This window comes from Urocampus carinirostris, chromosome 1, assembly GCF_059441175.1.
Source record: "Urocampus carinirostris isolate Australia breed hairy pipefish chromosome 1, RoL_Ucar_1.0, whole genome shotgun sequence".
Lineage (NCBI taxonomy): Eukaryota > Metazoa > Chordata > Actinopteri > Syngnathiformes > Syngnathidae > Urocampus > Urocampus carinirostris.
The window spans coordinates 52788891-52814203 of NC_142349.1; the positions used below are offsets into that span (position 1 = coordinate 52788891).

At 38.6% G+C, this 25313-nt stretch overlaps 1 protein-coding gene across 3 annotated transcripts in view; it reads right to left on the reverse strand.

Annotated features, from left to right (window-relative positions):
* LOC148375140 (nuclear receptor coactivator 2-like) overlaps positions 1-22410 on the reverse strand; it is a 72596-nt gene extending 50186 nt beyond the window's left edge. For 2 of the 3 annotated variants that reach the window (XM_088344937.1, XM_088344952.1), the window contains exons 1-2: positions 14759-14921; positions 1532-1660 (exon numbers count right to left, since the gene is read on the reverse strand). In XM_088344937.1, the coding sequence (XP_088201063.1) occupies positions 1532-1638 (107 nt within the window). In that variant the 5' untranslated portion in view covers positions 1639-1660; positions 14759-14921. Of the gene's footprint in view, positions 1-1531; positions 1661-14758; positions 14922-22324 lie in introns of those variants that run through there. The other variant, XM_088344944.1, reaches the window with a different exon arrangement.
* Between the last annotated feature and the right edge of the window lie 2903 nt (positions 22411-25313).

Genomic DNA, 25313 nt, shown 5'->3' on the forward strand with positions numbered 1-25313 from the left:
TAAATATTACATTTCAAAAGGGTCTTTAACAAACGTTTAGGACACTTTTACTTGTATTTATTTTTATTATATAATTACCTCTTTTTAATATTAAATATAAAAGCAGTAACGTTCGCTCATTGGTAACATTTTTTTAATGACTGTTATTATTTAAATAAAGAGAAATCACATTCAAGCAAGCGATGTTATCTGCCATTGAAATAAAAATCACTCAGCGAAGCCCACGACCCTGAGATTAAGAATCTCATGCTCCACCGACTGAGCTAGCCGGGCGGGGGAGAACACACATCCACAGACAGAAACACACGCACAATTCTCGCTAGCTGGCACACACCAACATTCCCGAATGAGACATCTCCCACACCAAAACATGTCATCAATTCCCACACATTCTTTGTATCGCCTGTTCTATGCGAAAGTATTTTAATAATAAAACATCGATTACTGCTCATTTTTTAACGTCGGTCTAATAAAATCAGATTTTAGAAAATGGCGGTCTTCCACGCACCACACTTCTTATTAAGTCAAGGTCACATGTCGGACTCCCAAATCATAAATCCACTAGGGAAACAAATAAATATTTCCCGTATCAACCATATATAGACCGTCTATTTTGAACTGTCACTAGCCAATGACGACGTCTTATCACAGCTTTACACAGATCTCAAGACAATCATAAATAAACAAATACCGACGCCGCTGCACCATTTTATCCAGGTTTTCAGGCAGCCCATGTCCCAAAACAGACAGGATTCTTTGAGCTCAGAACTCCCGTCGGACATAAAAATCTCAACTCAGTTTACATATCTCATCCGTCCTAACTTGGGGGCCAGACTTTAAGACGGAAATCCACGTGCACGAATTTTCATAATTTAGCTCCGACGTCACAGGCTCCTGTCCCCCCACGAATCTCCACAAGCAAACCGAAGTAAGGAGAGAAAAAAAAATCTTCCTTACCTCAACTGCTCATTCGAGACCGTTCCACTGAGAAGTCTTTTCCCTTTTCTTTTTTACTTAATTAGTGCCAATCCACGTTGCGGCGCCAAATGTTGTAGAAATTGGAGGTCCGATAATCGAGAGAAAGTCTTCTCATAAGTGGATAAAAGAAATAGACAGGAGCCAGTCTCGTTACGGAGGGAGATTGTCACTTTATTGATGCGTCAATAAAGATCTCACAGAGCTAGGAACATGACAATGTATTTAAAGCTGGTAGTGACGATTAGGCTTCGATTGAGTACACCCCAAAAGGCGGTCCTGTATCACGTATGAGTACGTGACCAGTCCCGTGTACGCCGTATGAGTACGTGACCGTTCCTTGCACGCCGTCTGGCAACGGTATCTTCAAGGTAAACTCTAATCGTCTGGTAACGGTATCTTCAACCGAGGTCACCCCGACCTTTTCCCACAAGCAAGTAATGTATTGTAAGTTAATGTAGACATGTATGCAAATCTATTTCTATATATGCAAGTGCAAATGCTTTTGAGGATTTGCCACAACAATCCTTGGTAATATTTTTTCTTATTTACAAACCTGGGCCCAAGCATATCGGAGGGGCAGTCCTTCCTCTTGAGGAACTCGGACCCCATGGCAGGTCTAATGGCGGGCTCTGGGGGGGCCTGCCCCCTGCTGTTATTCATTTTCAGAAGTTCTTTTCAGCACCTGAAGTCAGGGACAAGGGAAAAAAATAAATTCTCTTTATCTCAAGTTGAATAATACAAGGTACTTTAAATTGAACTTTTTCCTTTAACTATTATATTAAAGCCTTAACTCTTTAAAGCACTTGTTTAGGGCAGTGCTGTTTTTTAATCTGTGTTAAAAATGTATTAAATACGTTTTTCTTCATCTGCTCCAATTTAGACTCATTAATTCAAGTATACTTTTTTTTTACAGGAAATTATTTCAAGAATTACCCAATGCAATAAATTATGAACGCAGAATAATTAAGAAAAATCTTCATGCACGGACTCACGGAGGGAGGCCTTGTTGCAATGTCCCTCCCCCCAACACAAACACCTGCTAAAGGAAAAGCTTTCCAGAGCGTCACCTGACCATTACATAAGTGGCAGCCCGGCAGGGTTAGCGGATAAGGAAGGAGAGAAAACAAGGGAGAGCAAGAGAAACAGAGGAAAGAAAACATGGCAGGTAACACCAGAAAAACACAGCCCCAAAATCATGTGTGACGGGGGAGAGGATCATCTGTCACTCTAAATGAATAATTAGGCCCCGAGGAGGACCAGGGTGGACTCATTACCAGGGAGAAAACGGGCCGAGAGCAGAAAAATAACAACAGGTGGTCCAAGGTTGAAAGGCGGCGGCTGTTAGCATTGAAACATTAGCGGCTAACACCACACCGAAAACATAGACATGACTACGATAGGGTTGTATTGGCCTGCATCGAACACAATAGTGTAGACCTTGGGTTACACCACCCCGATGTTCTTGAGTTATGATGTGTAACATGTTTTTCAGCCCCTCTTTATGGCATTTCCCCCACTTTACAACATTGACAACAAATTATTTTGCATGATCCAAAAACATTCGAAATTTACATTGTTCGTGCAAATGACAAGTTACGTCTCCAAGATGCCTTTTGCTATTGGTTAATGTCATATAATTGAATTGGATTGAAGGCCTTTATTGTCATTATACAAGTATAACAAAATTTGAGCTCCACCACAAGTTAATTAATAGGACTAAGAAAATGTGTACAATAAAAAAACATTTGAAAAAATTAAGGTGAGAAAATGTGTGCAATAAAGCCAGTATTAAGCTACTGTCGGCTATAGATAAAGCGTCTGCAGAGGTGCAAATATGATTTTATATGGCAGTGCAAAAGATGATTAAATCAGGTTCAATTTTTTAGTGCAAATATAAGATGTGGGTCTGCGGTGTTTGCATGACAGAGTCACTAAGATGCCAAAATGCTATTCACCAAACTCTCTCCCACAATGCTCCCTTCTTCTCTTTTTGTGCAGTTCAGAATCTTGTGTCTTGTGTTTCCTACCCTCACCTATGGTCATGAACTTTGGGTCATGACCGAAAGAACACGATCCCGGATACAAGTAGCCAAAATGAGTTTCCTCCGCAGGGTGGCTGGGTTCTCCCTTAGAGATAAGGTGAGAAGCTCAGTCATCCGGGAGGGACTCGGTGTAGAGCCACTGCTCCTCCGCGTTGAGAGGAGCCAGTTGAGTTGGCTCGGGCATCTAATAAAGATGCCTCCTGGTCGCCTCCCTCGGGAGGTGTTCCGGGCATGTCCCACCGGCAGGAGGCCCCGGGGGCGACCCAGGACACATTGGAGAGACTATGTCTCTCAGCTGGCTTGGGAACACCTCGGGGTCCCGTCGGATGAGCTGGAGGAGGTGGCTGGGGATAGGGACGTCTGGGCTTCCCTTTTAACGCTGCTGCCCCCGCGACCCGACCTCGGATAAGCGGAAGACAATGGATGGATGGATGGAGAACCTTGTGTAACAACCTACAATTTGTTAGCTACTTACAGGTTTCCTTCAGCATACAGCATGAACCGAATGACCATGCTATTAAATTAAAGATGATTTAATGCCTTTTGAAATCGAATTTAGGACCACGTCTACAAAAAATGTTCCCTGGACAGCCACTTCTAATTAAACGTACACTTTCCCTTGGTCCAAAGTAAACGGCTCTGTCAAAAGTTGCTATGCATATTGAAAAGCACGACTGAAACCACATACCCGATTTGATAGTTCCATTATTGTGGTCACGCGATGTTACCACGGAAGTAAATCGGTGAATTACTAAAATAAAACGACAGTTGATAAATGTGACTAAATCTTTTTAGATCAAAAGTATATACATCATAATAACGTTTTCACTTTTTCAAGACTCAGAATCAAATGTAAGACATTTTAATGCCAATTAAGGCCTTACTTTTAGAATTGAATGCCTTTAAAGACTTCTCAAGCATCCGCTGGAACCCTGTTTCAACCCGTTTGTAAGTTTTACTATTGTTTTATCTTGTTCTTTTTAGAAAAATCACTAAAATCATACTTGAAACTTTCTCTGCTTCACTTTTTTTATCTATTTAAATAATAATTAAAATGAGCAAAAATTATGTGCCAAAGGAACCAAATTTATTTTTACAAGGATGTTTTTTTTCAGTAAAATTACTTAATTTGATTTATTTTTTATATATTTTTATGAATTTATATATTCATATTTTAATCCATTTAACTAATTTTTGTGTGTTTTTCGGGAAATAAGAAAATTAAAATCACAAAAATTCTGTAAAAGATTTTCAATTTCATTGATCTTTTTTATGACAAATTACAAAAATAATGTTTGATATGAGCAAATTATGCAGCAGTGGAACAATTTTTTCTTACAGTTTTATGCTATTTTTCCTATTCTTTAAAAAGAAGAATTAAAATAATGTTTAAGATTTTTAGATATTTTTTCTTAAAAACAAAAACAAAAAAATAAGAGAGTAACAATCAAAATCAGACGGTAGGACAATTATTAAACAAATGAAGTTTTGACAATCCTTGCAAGTGAAAGTTTTTATCCCTCCATCCATTATCTGCACCGCTTGTTCTCAGTAGGGTTGCGAGGGTGCTGGAGCCCATCCCAGCTATCTGCCCAGTGGGCAGGGGGACACGCTGAACTGGTTGCCAGCCAGTTGCAGGGCACACAGGGACAGACAACTCACTCGCTCATTCACATCTAGGGACAATTTGAACCGGCCAATTAACCTGACATGCATGTTTTTAGAATGTGGGAGGAAACTGGAGTGCCTGGGGGAAACCCACACAAGCACGGGGAGATCATGCAAACTCCACACAGGAAGGTTCGAACTAATCATCTGAGAACTGTGCCGCGGATGCGCTAACCACTCACCCGCCGTATTGCTTGGAAATTTTCTATTAAGTTTTAATTCAAGTCCACCATCCTCTCCGGCCTCTGCATCCACCCACTGACTTCACCTTACTAGCTCATGTCATGTTAAGTTTTGGGTACGTTACTTTAAAAAAGTAATTAGCTATAGTTACTTAATACTTCTTAAAAAAAGTAACTAAGTCACTCAACAGTGAATGTAACTAGTTATTAGGGAAACTAATTATTTCTGTTACTTTAAAAAGAAGTTGTTTGTCAAATAATTTTAAATTTTCTGAGCCGTATTTGAGTCAGTTGAATAGAAAAGAACAGACAGGCAGAGCCTTGAACAATGTATTGCACCTCACCAGAAACGGATTTATCCTACATTTGAAGTGCAAAAAAAAATAAACGGTAAACAAAGAGATATCACCTGTAATCAATACAAAGTTTCATAAACTAAATCTAACTCAAATGGTTCGTTGTAAAGATGGGAATTCACACTCTTTTTAGAAAAGCGTCTTTTTCGGCTTGGCTCACTAAAAAGAGCAAGCTCTTTTGGCTTCCAAATGGCTCTTCAGTTTGTCTTTGTTGTTTAATCCATATATTACCATTATTATGTATTATTGTGAATGACTTAAGAAAGGGAAAAAAATAAACAAAATAACACTTTAACATTGACACTGAAAAACACAGGAAACATAAATCAAAATATTTACAATTCTACAAAGAACAAGATGAAATACAAAAGAATTTTTACCTTTTTTATACTTAACTAATTAAAAGTCAATTACACAGAATCCCTGAAAAAGATTCAATGTGACCAATCATAAGAGGAAAAATAGCATCTCGAAGGGAACCGGCTCTCGAATGGTGGGTAGCCGGCTCCCATTTCCAAGAGCCGGCTCATAGAGCCATTTCGTGTGCGAATGACACAAGTGGGGTTCTGTCAAAACTCAGCCCTCATTCGCCTTTTCTTTCGGCGCAAACTGTATTCGTAATCGCTATCTTACTGTAAGGTAGTCGCTGTTTTGAACAGTGACATGATCCCAAAGACGTAACGGAAGCAATTTGGGGGAAAGTGGAAAACTGCTTTATTCAAAGCAACGTACCGCTTTTGACTGTCAATAACGATAACGCCGTTGTAATGACAAAACAAGTACTTAGTTGGATTACCCCTTACTGAAGAAATAACACTGCTGCGTATTTATAACTTCGTCATTACCAACACTGGTCACGTCAGACCAATGGCAAAAAAAATATTTTTCCTTGATATTTATTTAAAATCTTATAATTTTTATATCTATAATTGGGTACCAGGGTTTCAGGAGGCATTAACTAATTACCATAGGTTTTTATCCCGTCATAAGACAATTTCACCTTAATATCTCCACCTCACAATAGACTCATCTCATATTCTAGAGTTCTACTGTAAATGTTTTGGGGTTTCTGCTTTAATTATGAGGCCATTTTTTGAATTTTTCTGGGTCTTAGAGAACTTTTGGTTTCTTCTACAAGAACTAGTATCTTACTCTATATAGTTTGATAAATATCATGGCTTCCTGGTGTCTCTGAGTGAGCGAAGGCTGCAGGCCCTCTCAGACATAAACAAGATTAAATAGTGAGTAGGTACACGACTACGTGTGTCCTAAGCATCCGTCATGGCACTCAACCACCAGTTTTATGGTCATTGACGGTTGCCCCGGACGACCGACAACCGATTCCCGTCTGTCATATGTCGGATGAGGGAGTGACTCATTAGAAGATGGGGTAAACACAAGGCTCAGACGGACGATGGGGATGCGGGGACAGTTGCTATGGCAATGCTACTATGGTGTCTCTGGGGGTCATTTGGCGATTACCTCTGTCATTGACGAAGCCACAAAACAAAGTCATATTTCAAAAGGACCCCCCAAAAGATGAATTTTAGAGATGACTTTTTGGTAAATAGATAAAGCATCGAAAATTGGTCATTTTGATTTTGGTTTGTATCACTCTCTGTTTGTTCACTGCTATTGAAGGCTACGGAGCAGGGATGTCAAACTTTAGGGCCAGATCCAGACTTTTTGTTCCGAGGTGGGCAGGATCAGTAAAACAATGTACCTCGTACAATTAAGCTATCATTCAGCCTAAATTAGTAACCTATCCTACATATTATAATCATGGATGACATAGTATTTTTTCTAAACAGAACACATTTATGCAAAAATAATGGGAAAATATTTTCATGTTTGGTACTGAATGTGTTAAGTGGTTTATCTTAACAGTTCCAGTGAGTTCAGTTTTACCCCTGAACCGAATGACCATGCTATACAAATTCAGCACTGCCCTCCAGCGACCGGAGAGATCATTTGATTTGCATTCATTTAAAAAACAATACTCTTGATAAAACCTACCTAAAGACTTGCTTCTTTTTTGACATTGTCAGAAATTGATGGTGGGTTTGACATGCTTACTACAGACGTCAAAGATCAGGACACGTAAAAATAAAACGTGGAAGTTGAGTGGAATAAGTTAAATCATCTTTTCAAGTAACATTTTCTTATTATATATATCTAATTACTGTATTGTTGTAGTTCTTATTTACTATTATAATTAATTATTATTATTAATTTATTTTCTATTATTTTTCATTTAGTTCAATTATTACTTTTATTATTTCTGTATTGTTATTATCAATTTCTCTTTATTATTTTTTATCTTTATCATTTTATTTGTATAGTTTCTTTTAGTATAATTATTTATGAGCATCTTTATCAGTTTAATTATTATTCATTAATATTCATTAGTTTAAAAGAATAACTTTTTAATTCATACTATCATTATTATTAATTAATTAGATTGGTTTTATCAATGTATTTGTATTATTTCAATTTATATTATTTTAATATTATTAATGTATGTTATCAAATTTTGTTTACTTTTCATTTATAGTTCATATATTGTTGATATTCTACTCATTATCTTTGTTTCAGAAAACAATTTGAAAGGTAAAGAAAAAAATTGAAATTACAAAAAAATAATATAATGGATACAATTTTCTTAATTCAAATGTAATAGAAGGGCGGCACGGCGGCTGTGCGGTTAGCGCGCAGCCCAAAGGTGCAGAGGTTCATGTCCAGCTACCACAACCTTCCTGTGTGGAGATTGCATGTTCTCCCCGTGCCTGCATGGGTTTCCTCCGGGAACCACATTTCGAAAACATGCATGTCAGGCAATTAGCCGGTTCAAATTGTCCCTAGGTGTGAATGAGCGTGTGAGTTGTCTGTCTCTATGTGCCCTGCGACTGGCTGGCAACCAAATCAAGGTGTCCCCTGCCCACTGCCCAAAGATGGCTGGGATGCAACTGAGGATAAGCGGTGCACGTAACAGACGGATGGAAATATAATAGAAACAATTGTAAATAAAATATAAATATAAAAATTGCAAGCTTCATTTCGAGGGTTAGCAGGTTTATGCTTCCCCCTTTCTCATCACTGCAAGTCTTGGGACCCATAGCAAGTAAATACAGTAGAAAATTATTGGCAAACCAATAGCAGACCGGCATTTTGTAAGACGTCTACCATTAGCAGACAGACATTTTAAAGACGTAACTTGCCTTATGCACAAATACAGTACAGTTTGAATTTAATTTCTGTTTAGTTTCTGGCTAAATAATTGGTTGTTGGTGTGGAATGGTTAGGAAAATGACATAAAGAGGGGCTGAAAAACATCTTATTCCAACCGTAAAGTGAAAACAACAAAATCAGAATCACCTTCATTATCATTGTGTTGCTACAACGAAATTGGGGTTGCACTCCAGTTGGCAAAGTATACAGTATAAAATAATATGCAGATTTTAAAAATATAAAGTATTCACCTCTAATATAAAGTATTCACGTGTAAAATAACAACTTGACACAACCGGGATACTTAAAACCAAGACATTGCACTTAAAACCAAGACATTGCACTTAAAACTGTGTGTACTGGTAGGGTTGCCGTTGCTGGGGCTTTATTGTATACTGCAATTCTAATCATGTTATAGTTTCTCATACATTTGGCATCTGCAGTTATCCATATAAATAGCCAGTTAACCCCAAAATTTGAATTCCAAATTTCTCACTGAGAAATTTTCCGGCAAAGTCTGGTTCAGTGCGTCCACTTTGTGGTAGTGCTCAAAACACACAACATCTTATCGACAAGCTAACGCTAAAAGTAAACTGCACGAGTCAACACTTGACGCATAGGCGTGACACCCAAAAAAATACAAATCTCAAAAGCTTTTAAGCTCTTCAATGTGTCTAAGCCGAAACAAAGGACGTGGTAAGAAAAAAATTGTCACTTTTTAAAAGCATGAGAAATTGCAACTTTATTTTTCCAGGAAAATCAAACATGGACTAAAACAGTAAACGAGGCCGATTGATGAGTGTTCTTACTAAGGGTTGTATTAAACGTCGTAAAAACCATGTATGATTGACAGTTGTGGTTAATAATCCTCTGGTCGACCATCCTGAGTGCTAAATGCTACTTGCGATCCGGCTATTTTTTTTATAGATGTAACTTTTTTTTGTAGCGTACTACATTATAAATTGAATCTTGAGATGTTACATACATGAAAAAGAAAATCCAGGCCATGGAGATGCGAGGCTACAGTAAACTTCTAGGCATCAGCTACTTCGCCCATTTGACAAACAAAACTGTGTGCAACAACATCAGAAGGCACATTGGAAGAACTGTTGTCAACTGTGCATGGACAGAAACTTCAGAGGTATGGTCACGTCACAAGATCATCAGGATTGACCAAGATCATTCTCCAGGGTGCAGTCCAAGGGGGCAGGAAGAGAGGAAGGCCAAAAAAGAACTGGGACTAACAGCATTAAGGAATGGACTTGTGCCAACTTTGCCACGACCCAAGAACAGACCAGGGACTGTCAACAGCGGAAAAAGCTGTCCAGAGTTGGGCCTTCATTGACAACTCATGCGGTTAAGGGATCCATGAACCGTGAAATACACAAACAAAGTACTACCACATACACATTACTCAATTTTGGTGGGCATAGATTATCGATCATTTGCGAAGAAGATTTATAAACAGTAGACCTCCTAGCTTACGATATACCATTGGATTGAGATGTTTTTTTTTTTTGTATTTTAAATGTTTTGTTCTTTTATAAACCTGTCGCTATTAAATGTACCCTAGCGTTGTCGGGACAGTGTGTAATATTTAATGCCTCCAGATGGTACAAAAAACTTTTATTCAGTAAAAAAAACTATGGTTCGAATACTAGGCAAAGATAAAATGAAATTATCTGCATTTATATAGCGCTTTTCAAGTCAATAATGACTTCCCAAAGCGCTTTACATTGTGCTTCACATTTCCCAATAGCGGCCGTGATCTGTGCAGCCATGTAAGGCGCTAACCTGCTTATTGGGGGTGTTGGGGGTTCAGTGTCTTACCCAAGGACACTTCGACATGTAACACGGACAAGCCGGGATTCGAACTGGGATCCCTTAATCCTAAGACGATCGCTCTACCTCCTGAGCTACTGCCGCCCCCAAAGAGATAAAAAAAAGATACATTAACTATCATACCAATGTTCATTTTCATAAACATTTTAAGTTGAGAAATTAGTATTTCTTTTAGATAGTAGAATCCCTACCTAGAAGTCACCGCCATGATTTTCTGGCATTATGCTGCTACGCTGTGCTCTTGGCACTGGTTTTTGTTCGCCTTAGGCAAATATTACACTGGGGCTTTAATGTTAAAAGAACATTTCTCCAAGTAATTGTGTTTTTCAAAACAATACATTAGTTTCATCCTTATTTTTTCATCATCCTCCCTCAATATTTATAATGTTATTTAATCATATTAACATATATTACATACAAGTAGCAAATACTGTGTATTTTGTCATTATAATGTTTTTTATCTGGAGTACAGAGGGTTTGGAAGACATGAGCTTATTACAATAGGTTTCCATCCCTCGCTGTACATCAATTTCACACATATGATCCCCTTATTGTTGGGAGTCTACTGTACTAGTGGGGTTATATTATTGATCCTTTACAAAGAAAAGTTTTACAAGTGCAGTGTGATGATAAGTGAGGAGTCTATGAATCAAATTACCGCATTTTCCGCACTATAAGGCGCACCTAAAAGCCTTTATTTTTTTCAAAAACTGACCATGCGCCTTGTAATACAGTGCGCCTTATATATGGATCAATATTAGGTCGCAAGGTCTCGCAACAAAGGCAAGCAGCCGCCGACTAGATTTTTCCTTGTAGGCGATGTGGTCCGCGGTGTATGCTGGGATACATATGCCGGCGTTTCATTTCCCAGCCAATGTGTCAATCATCATTTGAATCGATCACTATTGGCTTAAGTTATTCGGAGGTAAAGGGGGCGGATCCTTTTTATCATTTACAGCAGGGGTGTCAAACTCATTTTAACTTGGGGGCCACACGATAGAACAAACATTCTGTCGGGGGCCGGACTTGTAGATTAAAGAGAAAGAAAAAGAGAGATAAAGAAATAAGAGGAAGAGGGAGGGAAAAGGAGAGAGGGCGGGACAAAAAAAGAAAGAGAGGGAAAGAGCGTGAGAAACAAAAGAGATAAAAAATAGGTCGTGAGAGAGGGGGAAAGAAAGGGAGCAGAAGAAATCCAAAGAGAAATAGAAAGACAGAAGGAAGGAAAAGAGAAAAGAATGTGCAAAGGGTAGGAAGAGAGAAAGAGAAAAGAAAGAAAAGGAAAAGAGGAAGTTGGAGTAAACGAAGTTAAAAAGACACAGAGAGAAAGAGACAAAGCGCAACAAAGAAAGAGAAAAAGAGACATAGAGGTGAAAGAGAGAGACAGAGAGTGGGAGAAAAAGGGTCGAAGAGAGAGAGAGAGTAATAAAGAAATACTGCTTTATGTGTCTTTTGTTTGAGGAACCTGGCTTTGGCAACATCAAGTTGACATATTTCAACCTGCAGCTTGTTTTTCTCTTGCGCTTCTCTGAGTGTTGTCTCGCGGGCCGGATTTAATCCCTTAGCGGGCCTGATCTGGCCCGCGGGCCGCCTGTTTGACACCTGTGATTTACAGGCTCGCATAGGCTAAAGGGGCAAAACAAAGCCTTTAATTGGCCGAAAAAGATGAATGTGAATAGCAAGTTTGGTTGTCTACGGCATAGAGGAAACATGTTTTACCATTCTGTATTTGTAAATATTTTACTCTCCTGGATTTACTTCACTCAGGGATATAAGAGGACCATGGTTGCACATTATTATTGAACGCAACGACTTCGGTGAGCTGCTCCGGCTATATATTTTCCCAGTATCTTGTTTCAGAGTGATCTAGATGTTTCTGTGATGGGTCTTTTTTTAAATTAAACTCAATTCCAAGTGTTTATTGTCATATGCACAGTAAAGTTGCGAGCGAAAAAGAAAATAGAAACTAAGGAATGGTTGGCATTTCTTGAATCCCAAGACTTTAACCTTCCGAATGATATTTGGAACGATGCATTTGAGTGACATCGTACGGACACCGCATCCGCACGTGTCTACGACACGTATTTGCTTCTTTGCAAGCTTTCGAAATGTTAAGGGGGTAATAAGTTTGACTGAACTATCTGACTGTTTTGTTGACGTTCCCATTGTAGCGCCTTATAATCCGGTGCGCCTTATGTATGGAAGATATAGGACCAAAAACAATTTTTGGGGGTGCGCCCTATAACCTGGTGCGCCCTATAGTGCGGAAAATACGGTATATTATTTGAATGTGATGATAAATGAAATGCTGATAAAAGTCATGTACAGTAACTAATCACTATCCTCCTTAAAACATTGAGCTTGTATGGGAAATAATTTCTCAAAGTAAAACAAACGACTTTTTATTCCAGTACAAACATACAAAGTCTAAGCAACAACGGCATGAGCTGAAAATTAGCATGTAGCTTCAGCTAGGGAACAACAAACACACTTTTTATTGCCTCGTATTTGAGTAGACCAACAAACTCTTTCTTAGAAACAAATACAAGAATACTGAAAGGGGGGATTGTTATTTGTTAGGCTGCTGAAAAGTGATGACTGTGTATTCTTCATTCAGAACCAAGCACAAACACACACTATAGACGTTATTCAACAGATACGTTGGCTCTATCTGCTCGTGCGCATTGTCCTTTTGGCCAAGTAACTTCTATGATCCTGTGATAACCGTGTTATTGCAACATTTTCATGACTTATACACTTTTTCCCTGATGAACTGAGAGAAATGAATTTGCGTTTTGGCTGATGAAAAAGTAAAAATAACAAAAAGCTTCAGAAAGAATGATGCTGTGATTACATTAGGCCAAATAGAAAGCAAAACTTTCGAAACTGGCTTTCATTCGGGGGTGAATCTGCACAAGGCGGCAGTTTATTTATCGTTCTGCACACGATAGGAAGGGAAATCAAAAGCAAAACATGAGTTCTGAAAAGCTTTTTACCAACACATTTTTTCGAATATTTGTGTGTCCCTCAACTCCAATGTTTTGGTTAATAGCTAGCGGGACGATGCTTAATGCTAACACTAAATAGTTAACTATATAAAATTTAGCTGTTTTAATTTGTAAACATTTACTTTTTTGTTTGCTGCTTGTCAGACTTTGGCTAATGTTTACATGCTAACACTATAGGGCTAATTATCTACAGTGGAACAATTTTAATTCGTGAAAATGAAATTTTCTTTATTTTTTGTAGCCGATTGTCTCTCTACAGAGAGACCTTGTCTGAATTTCCCATTTTGTCCTTGCAAAAAAGAACGACATTGTCATCCATACAAGTAGGTGGCAATAGATTACTTTTTATAAACTAATTATATGGCTCATGAGGTATTACAATAATTTTGTAGTAAGTTGTTGAGGATTAAACCAAATGAAATAAAGTAACAACCTATACAATTTTAGATGATTTTAACAATCATTTTGTTATTTTATTTAAAAAAAGAAAAAAAGTTTGAACTTATTAAAATAAATTTTGCATTGGATTATTTCTTGTCAATTTAATTATTATTTTACAAAAATTGTATGTAGGAAAGAAATAATTGCTGTTCTACTAGCAGCTATTTCTTGGACATTTAAATTATTACCGCCACAAAATAAAAAATAAAAACTTAAAAAGGTAGTTAAAAGAATAGTAGATAGCTTTCTCATTTTAATTATTAGGTTACTAAGAAAATAATTGAAAAGAGAACATTTTTAGCACATACGTCATGCTCATTTCAATTACTAATTGACAAAATTAAAAAAATAAAATAAAATAAGGTTGGAATGTAGTAAAACATTTCTTTTGCACACTAAAAAAGTTATCACATAGTTAAAACGTTTCCCCTAGGACATGTTTTACTCATTTGAATTTTTATTCTATGAATAAAGAAGTCGTACGTATTTAGGTTATTCTTCTACAAAAAAAGAAAAGATAAATATAGACAAACTTGTGGGCAAAAGGGTTAAATATATCGTAAAATCCAAAATTATGGCAAAGTTATGAACCAAAATGGATTACCTGTATTGGCCCTGAGTCAACTATGATAAAAACTTTACAAATGCTGTTAATTTAGGCATAATCATAGATTAGCTTTAAAAAAACATTAAACCAGTGTCAGTAATTTATTGTAAGGCATTTTTTTGAAAAACAGTGCAAGAGATCTTTAAAATGCACAACAATGTGCCTAGGCTTAAAATGAGGTTGAGAAACACTCCAGTAATGCATGCACACGCACTTACACCATGGCAGCTCAAAGTCCGGCTTAATACACTAAAATAGCAGCACACCGTTGTTTGTTTTCCTTTGGTTTGTTGAGCAAAATCCTTGCAAAAAAACAGCTAACAGCCTCAGAATATATTTCAAGTCAATTACAATCAAAAAAATGAAGAAAATTGGGACATTCCCACAACACGAGCTTGCTCAAGCTCACCTGCACTTGCTCCCAAGCAATCCACATCCAGTATTTGGGACCTTTCCATTCCCGACCAGTACCACGAAAACGCCGGCCCAACTGTGTGAGCAGCCGTGGGAGATTACCACCCGTTGTGTGTGTGCGTGTCTATGCAAGTGTGCGTGATTGTGTGTCTATGCAAGCATATGTGTGTGTGTGTGTGTGTGTGTGTGTGTGTGTGTGTGTGTGTGTGTGTGTGTGTGTGTGTGTGTGTGTGTGTGTGTGTGTGTGTGTGTGTCATTTGCCACTAATGACAGCTGACAAACTCCATGCAAGAAATCCCGCCTCACTGGCTAACAAGCTCCTCCCACCTCGCTTGCACACACAAACATGCACACGCAAGCTCCGCCCACCTATTAGACACGCTCACTTCATCTCCGGCAGTGTGAGAGCTTCTCGGATTGGCTATAGCTAGGTTTCACGTTGCAAAAATAAATAAATAAATACAACTACACTTATCCTGAAATATGTCAAAAATCAAAACAAGAGAGACTTATCCAACTTGTGGAAGTGGGGCTAATAATTACCATCCTGGAGAGATAGCACCCATGAAAGATACAGCCTGTTCTAGCTGCTTGCAAATTCTCTTTATTATGAAAGAAGCGAGTTAAGGTGGGTCGGGCATCTAGTTTGGATGCTTCCCTGGTGAGGTGATCCGGCGATGTCCTACCGGGGAAGCGAATGTTTTGAAGGAATAAGGAAGATAGTGAGTGAAGGAGAAAATTAAGGAAAGGATGAGGGAATGAAGGAGGAAGGGAACAATGGATGGAACAATGAATGGATGGTTTATAGGAACGATGGATGGATGGATGGATGGATGGATGGATGGATGGATGGATGGATGGATGGATGGATGGCAGAGTGAATGAGGGATGGATGGATGGCAGAGTGAATGAGGGTTGGGTGGATGGATGAGTGAATGAGGGATGGATGGATGAGTGAATGAGGAATGGATGAGTGAATGAGGGATGGATGAGTAAATGAGGGATGGATGGATGGATGGATGGATGAGAGAATGAAGGATGGATGGATCGATATATGGATCGTTGGGTGGGTAGGTGAGGGAAATGATGGATGGGTGGGTGATTGAATGATAGACGGATGATGGTTGGATGGGATGAAGGAATGAATGAATGAAGGATGGGTGGATGGATGGATTGATAGGAGGGTGATTGAGGAAACAGATGGGGGGATAAGTGATTGAATGAATGATGATGATGAATGGAATAAAGGAATGATGGATTGTAGAAATGAAGAAATTAATAGAAGAAGGTACAGATCATTTGAAAGAATGACGGATGATAGATTGAAAAAGAATCAGGCTAGATGAATGAATGATAAAGGGCTTTGAGGAACGAAGGATGGATGAATGGTTGGAAAGAATGAAGGAGATAGAAGGATGGATGTTTGAAGGAATAAAGTATGGTTTGATGATCATTTGTTTATTTATTTTCATATCAAGATGCGCACTGTAACATAGTCGCTCCACCCCCAACATGGAAGCCGCAGGTGGAGCGTGAAAATTCTCACAATTTACCTTGCCTCTTTCCCTGAACGACAACAAAAACTGCAAAAACCCGCAGCGTTTCCCACACTCATCGCTGGTATGGTGCCGGTCCGAGTTCAGCCCCTTCCCACTGTCCTACTTCCAATGGCTGACAAACGCCGAACCTGAAACTCGTGTTTGTGTTTTAACAGCTGAAGTCATGTGGAAAGCCAACGTCCACCTGCAGGCAGGAAGTCACAAGACCGTCCTGGTGAGTCACTTCCTGCCCCCGCATCTCTGCAACCTCTTCCTTTTTCTATCACTTTTCAACATTTTATTCAAGCTACGCTAACGTTCCATAGCGCCTGTTGACACTAGTTGCCCAATTTCGTGACAAAGGACCACAAAAAATTGAGGCAAAGGGAAAATCGCATCACATTTTTATTTCGCAAAATTAAATTAACTGTTTTTAATTTAGTTAAATTGAAAATAAAGACAAAATCAGCAAAATTGTGCTTCTCTGCCTGAATGCTATGGTATTGACACCAAATAGAAGCAACGAGACACATTTTTTCAGCAGTAAAAAGAAGAAGTGGCCTTTTTTTAAGACCGTGTGATTTCCCAAACATCTACTTGACTTCTACCCCCTCATCAAACACACTTACATGCACACACTGCATTTGAGCATGTGTATTTAGAACAACATATAGTATGGCTGTAACACAAAACGTATAGACAAGGGGTCTCAAACGTGCCCCCCCCCAACCCCAGGCGATGGGGTGCTCCCTAAGGACAGCTTAGGTGCCATCAATGCTGGGTCATTGTTAATTTCTAGTCAAAAAAAACATGTTTATTTAGAGGTTGACTGATTTTTTTCAATCCTTCTTACAATAATGAATCTGGTAATAACATAATAACAGCAGGGTATTAACAGTATAAGTTATTCTTTTGGAAATGAACCACTTGGGTGGATGGATGAGTGAATGAGGGATGGATGGATGAGTGAATGAGGAATGGATGAGTGAATGAGGGATGGATGAGTAAATGAGGGATGGATGGATGGATGGATGGATGGATGGATGGATGGATGGATGGATGGATGAAAGAATGAGGGATGGATGGATCGATATATGGATCTTTGGGTGGGTAGGTGAGGGAAATGATGGATGGGTGGGTGATTGAATGAATCAAAATCAAATAATGTCAATTCATTATTTGATTTTGATGCATTTTGGGGTATCAAAAGGGACCCCTTTGCACAAATTAGAAACAAAAAGTAACTTGTAGACCCCTGTTATAGTCTGTTTAAATAATAGCATCAGTTTGAAAGTTTTGGAACCATTAAAACGATTGTTGTCACATTAAAATTGAGTCATGGACGTCAACAATACTCACAGGCATGTGAGACAGATAGAGCGGGACATAGAGACAAAAACAGAGAAACCTGATAATGAGAGGGAGACATAACAAGAAAGAGAGAGAGAGAGAGAGAGAGAGAGAGAGAGAGAGAGAGAGAGAGAGAGAGAGAGAGAGAGAGAGAGAGAGAGAGAGAGAGAGAGAGAGAGAGAGAGAGAGAGAGAGAGAGAGAGAGAGAGAAACAGTTGAGAGGGAAGGGGTCAAAGAGAGACAGGGGTAACAGAGACATCAGGAAAGAAATAAAAACAGCAAAGTAGAGACATAAATGGACAGAGAAAGAAAAAGACACAGAGAGAGACAGGTAGAGAAAGAGAGCTAAAGACAGACAGAAAGAAACGAAAAGAGAGAGAGACAAGGAGAAGAGAAAGATGGAGAAACAGTGCAAGACAGAGAAAGAGACAGGGGAGGGAGAAAGATGGATAAACAGAACAAGACACAGAGAGAGAGAGAGAGGGGGTGGAGAAAGAGAGAGAAGGAGAGAGAGAGGAGAGGAAGATAGATAAGAGATTCAGAGACAGAGAGATGGAAAGAGACCAGGAAAAGAAGAGGAGAGATAGAGAGAGAGAGAGCAAGACTAGGAGGGAGACACACTGAGACAGAGGCAGAGGGATAGACTGAAAGAGAGAGACAAAGAGATACAGAGACACAAAGAGAGGAACAGGGTGCATAAGAAAGAAAGAGAGACCGATAAAGACCGATAAAGACAAATAGAGTCACAGAGAGATGGAGAGGGAGATAAATCGAGAGAGAATATACACAGAAAGACAGAAAGAGGCAGAGAAATACTAGAAAGGACAAGACAGAGACTGAGACTGGGGGATAAACTGAAGGATACAAAGAAAGACAAGAGTGACAAAGAGAGAGAAAGAGACACACACTGTGAGAGAAACAAAAAGAGACACCTAGAGGGAGACAGAGATAGATAGTTAAAAGGGAAACAAAGATAGAGGTAGGGGCAGAGAAAGAGAAAGGCAGGAATGACAGAGAAAAAGAAAGACATCAAGGGAAAGGGAGGGTGAGACAGACCGGGAGAAACAGACAGAGAGTAAGATAGGAGAGAGGGGGGGGGGCAAACGAGAGATTTACTAAAAAGGACCACTTCAAAGTTTAGAAAATCAAATTCACGATTTTTTTAACCAATCTTGACAATCATAATTCTGCTTTGGTAAAATTTCAATCTAGTCTTTCCAAGAATCGGCATCTCTTCCTGAGTCGTTATAATGTTCAGCATTGTCATGCGTCACAAAAACAGCGTCCACGTTGGCATGGCAGCACGAACGCTGCAATTACCCCGGACGCGGAAGCAAAGCCTGTTATGCTATTAGTTTGCATTAGCTAGCTCAGCGTTTATTACGTAACCTTAAAAAACACTCAAAGCAGAAAAAAATGAAGGGCAATCATTTTATGAAAATGATTATTATTAGTAAATGTTTTACAAGAACGGATGTTATCAGTTTTATTCAAAAGTAGACAAAATGACGAAAGATACATTTCAAAAGCTTTTTCCCTCTTTAAAACCAAAATAAATGCATCATTATCTGCGTGTAAGAAAAAAAACTAATTCGGCGAGGGATGTGTCGCAATTCACCTCCACAAAGTTCATTGGAGCTGCTGAGAAACGCAAATAAGCTCGACAACGTCTGAAAATCTCAGCCGGGTCTAACGTCGGCGATAAGATATTAGAGCAAGGCGGCTGCAGAGTAAAGAAAGAGAAAAGCACCGCAAAAAAAGGGGGGGGAAACAACGGTACATGACTCCACAAGGGGAGGGCAAACGAACGTGGCGAGTATACTGTATAATTATATAATTATATAATAATATATATCATCGTAAATAAATTACTACGACCAAACAAAACAAAAATATTGTGTGTATACCGTACCTATCATGAGAAAAAAACGTATATTTGTTCAGCCTGCCACCCTCTGGTAGGCGATACTGACCGATTTTTCCTTAAAGCTCTCACAATACTAAATTCCAATTTGCGCTGGACTAAACTGCACCTTTTTAGCAAAACATGTCATCTGTATTTGCACTGTATATAGGCAAATATCTTTCGATAACCAATATTTATCATTGATTGCTGCTATCTCAGTTGCTGCCTTCTGGGTTTTTATATTGTGTTCTGTAATTATATTATATGTATTAAACATATTGGTAATTGCAGTGCGTTCGTTTTCTAAGTTACTTTTTAAATTAAGTGTTGCTTTTTAAATTCTATGTGTATATGTGCACTATATAGTGCAGCTTTGAATTTCATTTACACTTTGTGGAATTTACAATAAAGGCCTTCTCTTCTCTTCTCTTCTCTTCTCTTCTCTTCTCTTCTCTTCTCCATTTGACAAGCAGTTCAATTCTTTCCATTAATTCCTATCTACGTGTTTTTTTAAGAACAGAACTATTTTGGCAAAGTAATCAATTTTATTTTAAAACAACCGTGAGGGAAAACATGGTTCGGGTTACTCCGAAAATGAGCCAAACACTTTGAAATGAATACATAACAAAACGTAATTAAATTTAACACGACATATTCTTTCACTTTTTCATGTGATTTTATATTTCTTAAATTAAAAAAATGGAAAGGGAAATCAAATATACTTCAAATGACCCAGTCCACCTTGAAAGGACGTAAATTTGATTCGACAACTCGTCATTTTTCTTTGTTTTTATTTATGAGTTCATCATTTTTAAGAGCAAAATATTTCAGAAATGTAATTGGTTTTATTTTGAAACAGCCTCGATGGAAGTCAACGATCTTGTTACTCTGAATGCGCCATTTAAAGTACATTTCATAAATAACACGTATGAATTAGATTTGACACATTGTCCTAGTATTCCATAGCTCTGCTTTTACTTACAACGTCATCTTTTACAAGAACTGAAGTATTTTTGGCGATGTAACTGATTTATTTTGAAACCGCAACACCGGAAGTTAGGGATCTTGTTAGTTTGAACGAGCCGGGGTTATGCCGAGAAATGCATCCCTGCCGAGATTTGCATCCCCTAGCTACTATAACCACTTTTACCTCGTTTTATCTCACTTTTCGGGAATCTAATGGCGAACATTGGGAATGTAATACAACTTAAGCCATTCCGTCTTTGTATTTGTTGTGAAAGTAATCGAACGGCAATGCACACCGTATACAAATCACTTTTGAGCAGGTAACATGTTTATTTTGCCTTTTTCTATTCAAATCGCTCGTATTGAAACTGTAATGCACTCTACCATAAAACTTATTTCAGCATAATAAGCTTTACGGTAGAGTGCATAACAGTTCTCAAAAGTGATTTATATACGGTGTGCTGCGTGTGCATTACCGTTCGATTACATTCACAACAAATACAAAGACGGAATGGTTTAAGTTGTATTACATTCCCAACAAATGCAAGACGAAGTGGTTTTTGTTAAATGTTCGCCTTACATTCCCGAAAAGTGATATAAAAGTGAGATAAAACGAGGTAAAAGTGGTTATAGTAACGAGGGGATGCAAATCTCGGCAGGGATGCATTTCTCGGAATAACACCTGTTGGCATGTTTTGAAAAGACGTCGAGTAGATAACGCATCAAAATGTGATTTGTGATTTCCCATTCATTCTCTTTTATTCATGACTTAATCATTGTAAGAACTGTAATATGTTTCATTCTGAAAATACGTCTTTTGATTGTATAGTTTTTATACAGGATTTCTTTTTTCTATTATACAGGATTTTTTTTCTTTTTTTCTTCTTGCCATTTTCGGCTCTAAACCAGATCGTTTGGTCACTGGTAGCAAACGACAACGTCATCGTAGATTGCTTATATTGTTGCGGTATACTTCATAGTCTTTCTTTCTGTGAGAAAATAGGTGCTGCGTTGTGTTTGTAAAGTTTATAAGCGCCTTACAAGGGGAATTGTATCCATTAATATGGGGAACAATTGGCTGAGGTTGACAGGTATGATTTTAAAGAACAGAAATATTTAGGCAAAGTATTTATTTTTTGGGAAATTCAATTGCGGAAGTAATGCATCCCGTTACTCCGAGCCGCTGAAGGACGTTTGATAAAAATTACACTTGACAGCAAGAACGGAAAAACAATAAAACAATTCAGATTTATTTAAAATTAGTTAAGTAAAAAAAATATGTTAAATGATTAAACGGATACCACCACGGCTCTTTGAGCAGCTGCCACTTTTTCGACCCCCTTCTGATATAATCGACCGAGAAGTCGATTGAAGTATATTGGAAATAATACGTGAACAGTCAAACCAGGAAAATTCGGAATTAATTAATAAATACGTTGTTAAAAATGGAACTTATTTTGTTTAATTTGGTGACCTTTCACCCCAATTCCTTCTCCACCGTCTTCCCGGCGAACCTGTCGATGATGCCGCCCGGTACCGAGCACCTGTTTTCCGCTACACAACACGACAACGTCGCCACTCACTCCAGAACCTTCCCCACTCAACCGGACGAGTTCTTCTAATTCTACTATTTCTTCTAATTCGACGTCGAAACATGGCGAAGACTGAAGCAAAGGACGACTGTGCAGTGCGAGGGGAACTTCGGAGGTGGGCGACGTTAAAAAAGCTTATAAGAACTTCAAAATGGACCGAAAAGGCGACAAAATTTGGTTAAAAAACAAAGAGAGGACCCAAAACTTACCTGTCAGCTGAGGTTTTTGACTGTTGACACATGAGAAGAGAGACTATCGCACCACTGCCGTCTCGTACGTGTGAGGCGACGCCATCTTGGGAGGGGCAAGAATACAGAATGGAACAGTAGTACACAAGGCAGCCTGTCAGTCTGTCTCTCCTCTGTTGTCACGTGGCATTATCCCCCAACCCCGCCCTTTCTCATTGGTTATCCTTCTGTGAACCTGTATCATGCCTGTCAACCTCAGCCAATTTCCTTTATCACGAGTTTAAAAAAACCTACCAACACAACTTGGCACCTATCTACTCACATCAAGTCAGACTATGTAGGATAACAACAAAGCTCATTTATGTGATCAAGCTTATTCATCAAGTAGACGACACAGACAATTCTTTCAGCATCTTTTTAAATTATTTACTATGGAATTACTACAAAAAAATATTACTGCGGAAATAACACAAAAGTCCTATGGGAGAAATACTACAACATAATTCATACTAAAAAAATCCTACTTCAGAAAACTTACAAAATCCAATATAAATCTTACTACAAAAATACTACTAAGATAACTGCAGAAACACAACATGGATACTACAGAAATATTTCAACAAAAGAGAGGCAACAAAAAAAAAACTTTTTTTTTTTCAATAAGTAAGCATCTGATTTTTTATTTACTTAGTGAGAAAAATGATCTAACCAGAATAAACATTAGTGAAAGAAGCACCCACGTTTCTATTAGTGTTTAGGCGAAAGAAGTGGGTGACACATTAGTCTGTGCATTGGAAGGCAAAACCAGTTTTATGCATCATGTATAAACTATTACACAAAGTGGAATCTTTAGTGATGTTGACAACATTGGTTCTAGAACTAGGGTGTCCAAACTTTTCAGAAAGCGGCCCAGGTTTGGTTAGCTGAAATTGAGTGCGGCCCAACTATTCAGCGTGGTATTCTTCGAACGGTATTTAATAAATTCATGCTCTGTGAAAGGTTTGCAGTCCTTGGCCATCAGCGCTGTGACAACGTAGCTCGCCTTTGTAGCATTATTATTTGACTCGCGGGGTTTCGTAAAAATGCACTGTTGTGCTGTCAAAACAGCTTCCAGTTACTTCACCTTTTCACAGCGCTCATTTCCAGTTACCTTGTTGTAGTCAACATATTGTGTCTGGCAGTGCCTCTTGATATTATATTTTTTGAAAATAGCCACGGTCTCTTGGCAAATTAGGCAGTCACTTTTGTTTCTGATTTCGCTGAAAAAAAATACTCCAATTTCCACTTGTCCTGGAAGCGGCAGGACTCCAATCAACTTTTATTTTTTACAGTCGCCATGTCGGAAATGGGGTGTGCTAAAATGTTCACAGAAAGCAAAGGGCAAGGTGGCCAAAGGGCTACTCATCATCTTGTGAAATGGCGATTCTCTTTTGTATTATTTCATATTTTGGTTGACATTACCCACGGGCCACATACAGTATTTTGCATTTCATGACAGAGGCCGCGGACCAGTAAAAGTATGATCATGGGCCATAACCGGCCCCCGGGCTGGACTTTGAACATGTTTAATTTAGTCTGCTCATTGGAAGGCAAAATAATTTCCTGCATCACGTTCATACCATTACATAATATGGAATCTTTAGTGATGTTGACATCATTGTTTCTAGAAGATAAGTAGTCTTCTAGTGAGTGAAGTGGGGCAACCATGGTGTTTTTTCACTTAGTGAGAGAAATGTTACTCTGACCTAGACAATTCAATCTCATCCACAAAAGAAATTTGTTTTATTAAAAATAACACGTCATATTGGAAGATAAAAGGTCTTCTGATGAGGAAAGAAAGGCAACAATGGCATAGTTTCCAATACAGGCTTAATTCACAGTCAAAGTAAATCAAGAATAATTACATTCTCAAATTGTTTTCGACTTTTTTAATAAAGTTTACGTCTTCATTTTTTAGATTTTCATTTGGTGAGGGAAATGGGGCAGACTTTGGTCTTTGGAGGATAAAAACTATTCAAAAGCATTCACAAAATGTACATTTTAATAGAAAAAACACACATTTCTATAAGATAATTCTTTTAGCGAGAAAAGTGATAAAACGGTCTTTTGGGCTGAGAAGTGGAAAAAGGAAAAATGATTTATCAATAAAGTTACTTTACTGTACTCTTTGCAGTCAGTGAGAGAAACCGGCGTACACTTTGACCTGGCCAAAATATATATTTTAATAAAAGTAAAACATGTTTACAAGGAGTAGGCAGCATGGCGGCGCAGTGGTTAGTGTGTGTGCGGCACAGTTCTAAGGTCCTAGGAACCTCTTGTGTGGGTTCAAATCCAGCTACCGGACTTCCTGTGCAGAGTTTGTATGTTCTCCCCGTGCTTGCGTGGGTTTCCTCCGGGCACTCTGGTTTCCTCCCACATTCCAAAGACATGCATTTCAGGTGGATTGTCCGGTCCAGATTGTCCCTAGGTGTGAATGAGCGAGTGAGTTGTCTGTCCCTGTGTGCCCTGCGATTGGCTGGCAACCAGTTCAGGGTGTCCCCCGCCCACTGCCCGATGACTGCTGGGATGGGCTCCAGCACCCCCGCGACCCTACTGAAAATAAGCGGTGCAGCTAATGAGATGAGATGAGATGTTTACAAGGTAAAAGATCCTCTGATGAGAGAAGAGCGGGTAAAAAGTGGGTCATCAAGTTACCATCTTCACTTATTAAGTAAAAAAAAATGGGGGTCACACTCTAAATTGGGCAAAATAAAAGTATTCTGACACGTTTCTAGAAGACAAAAGATCCTCTGGAAAAGAGGGTCTTTTTAATAAAGTTAGGATCTTCATTTCATTTTTCCACTTGGTGAGAGAAACGGGGTACACTCTGACCTGGCCAAATTATACATTTAGATAAAAGGAACAGACAACGAATTTAGAACAAATATTCTGGTGAGAGGGGTGTCGGGGGGATTGCTACTCAAGACCGTGCACATTGACATATAGAGTAATATTAGCATGTTTAAATCTT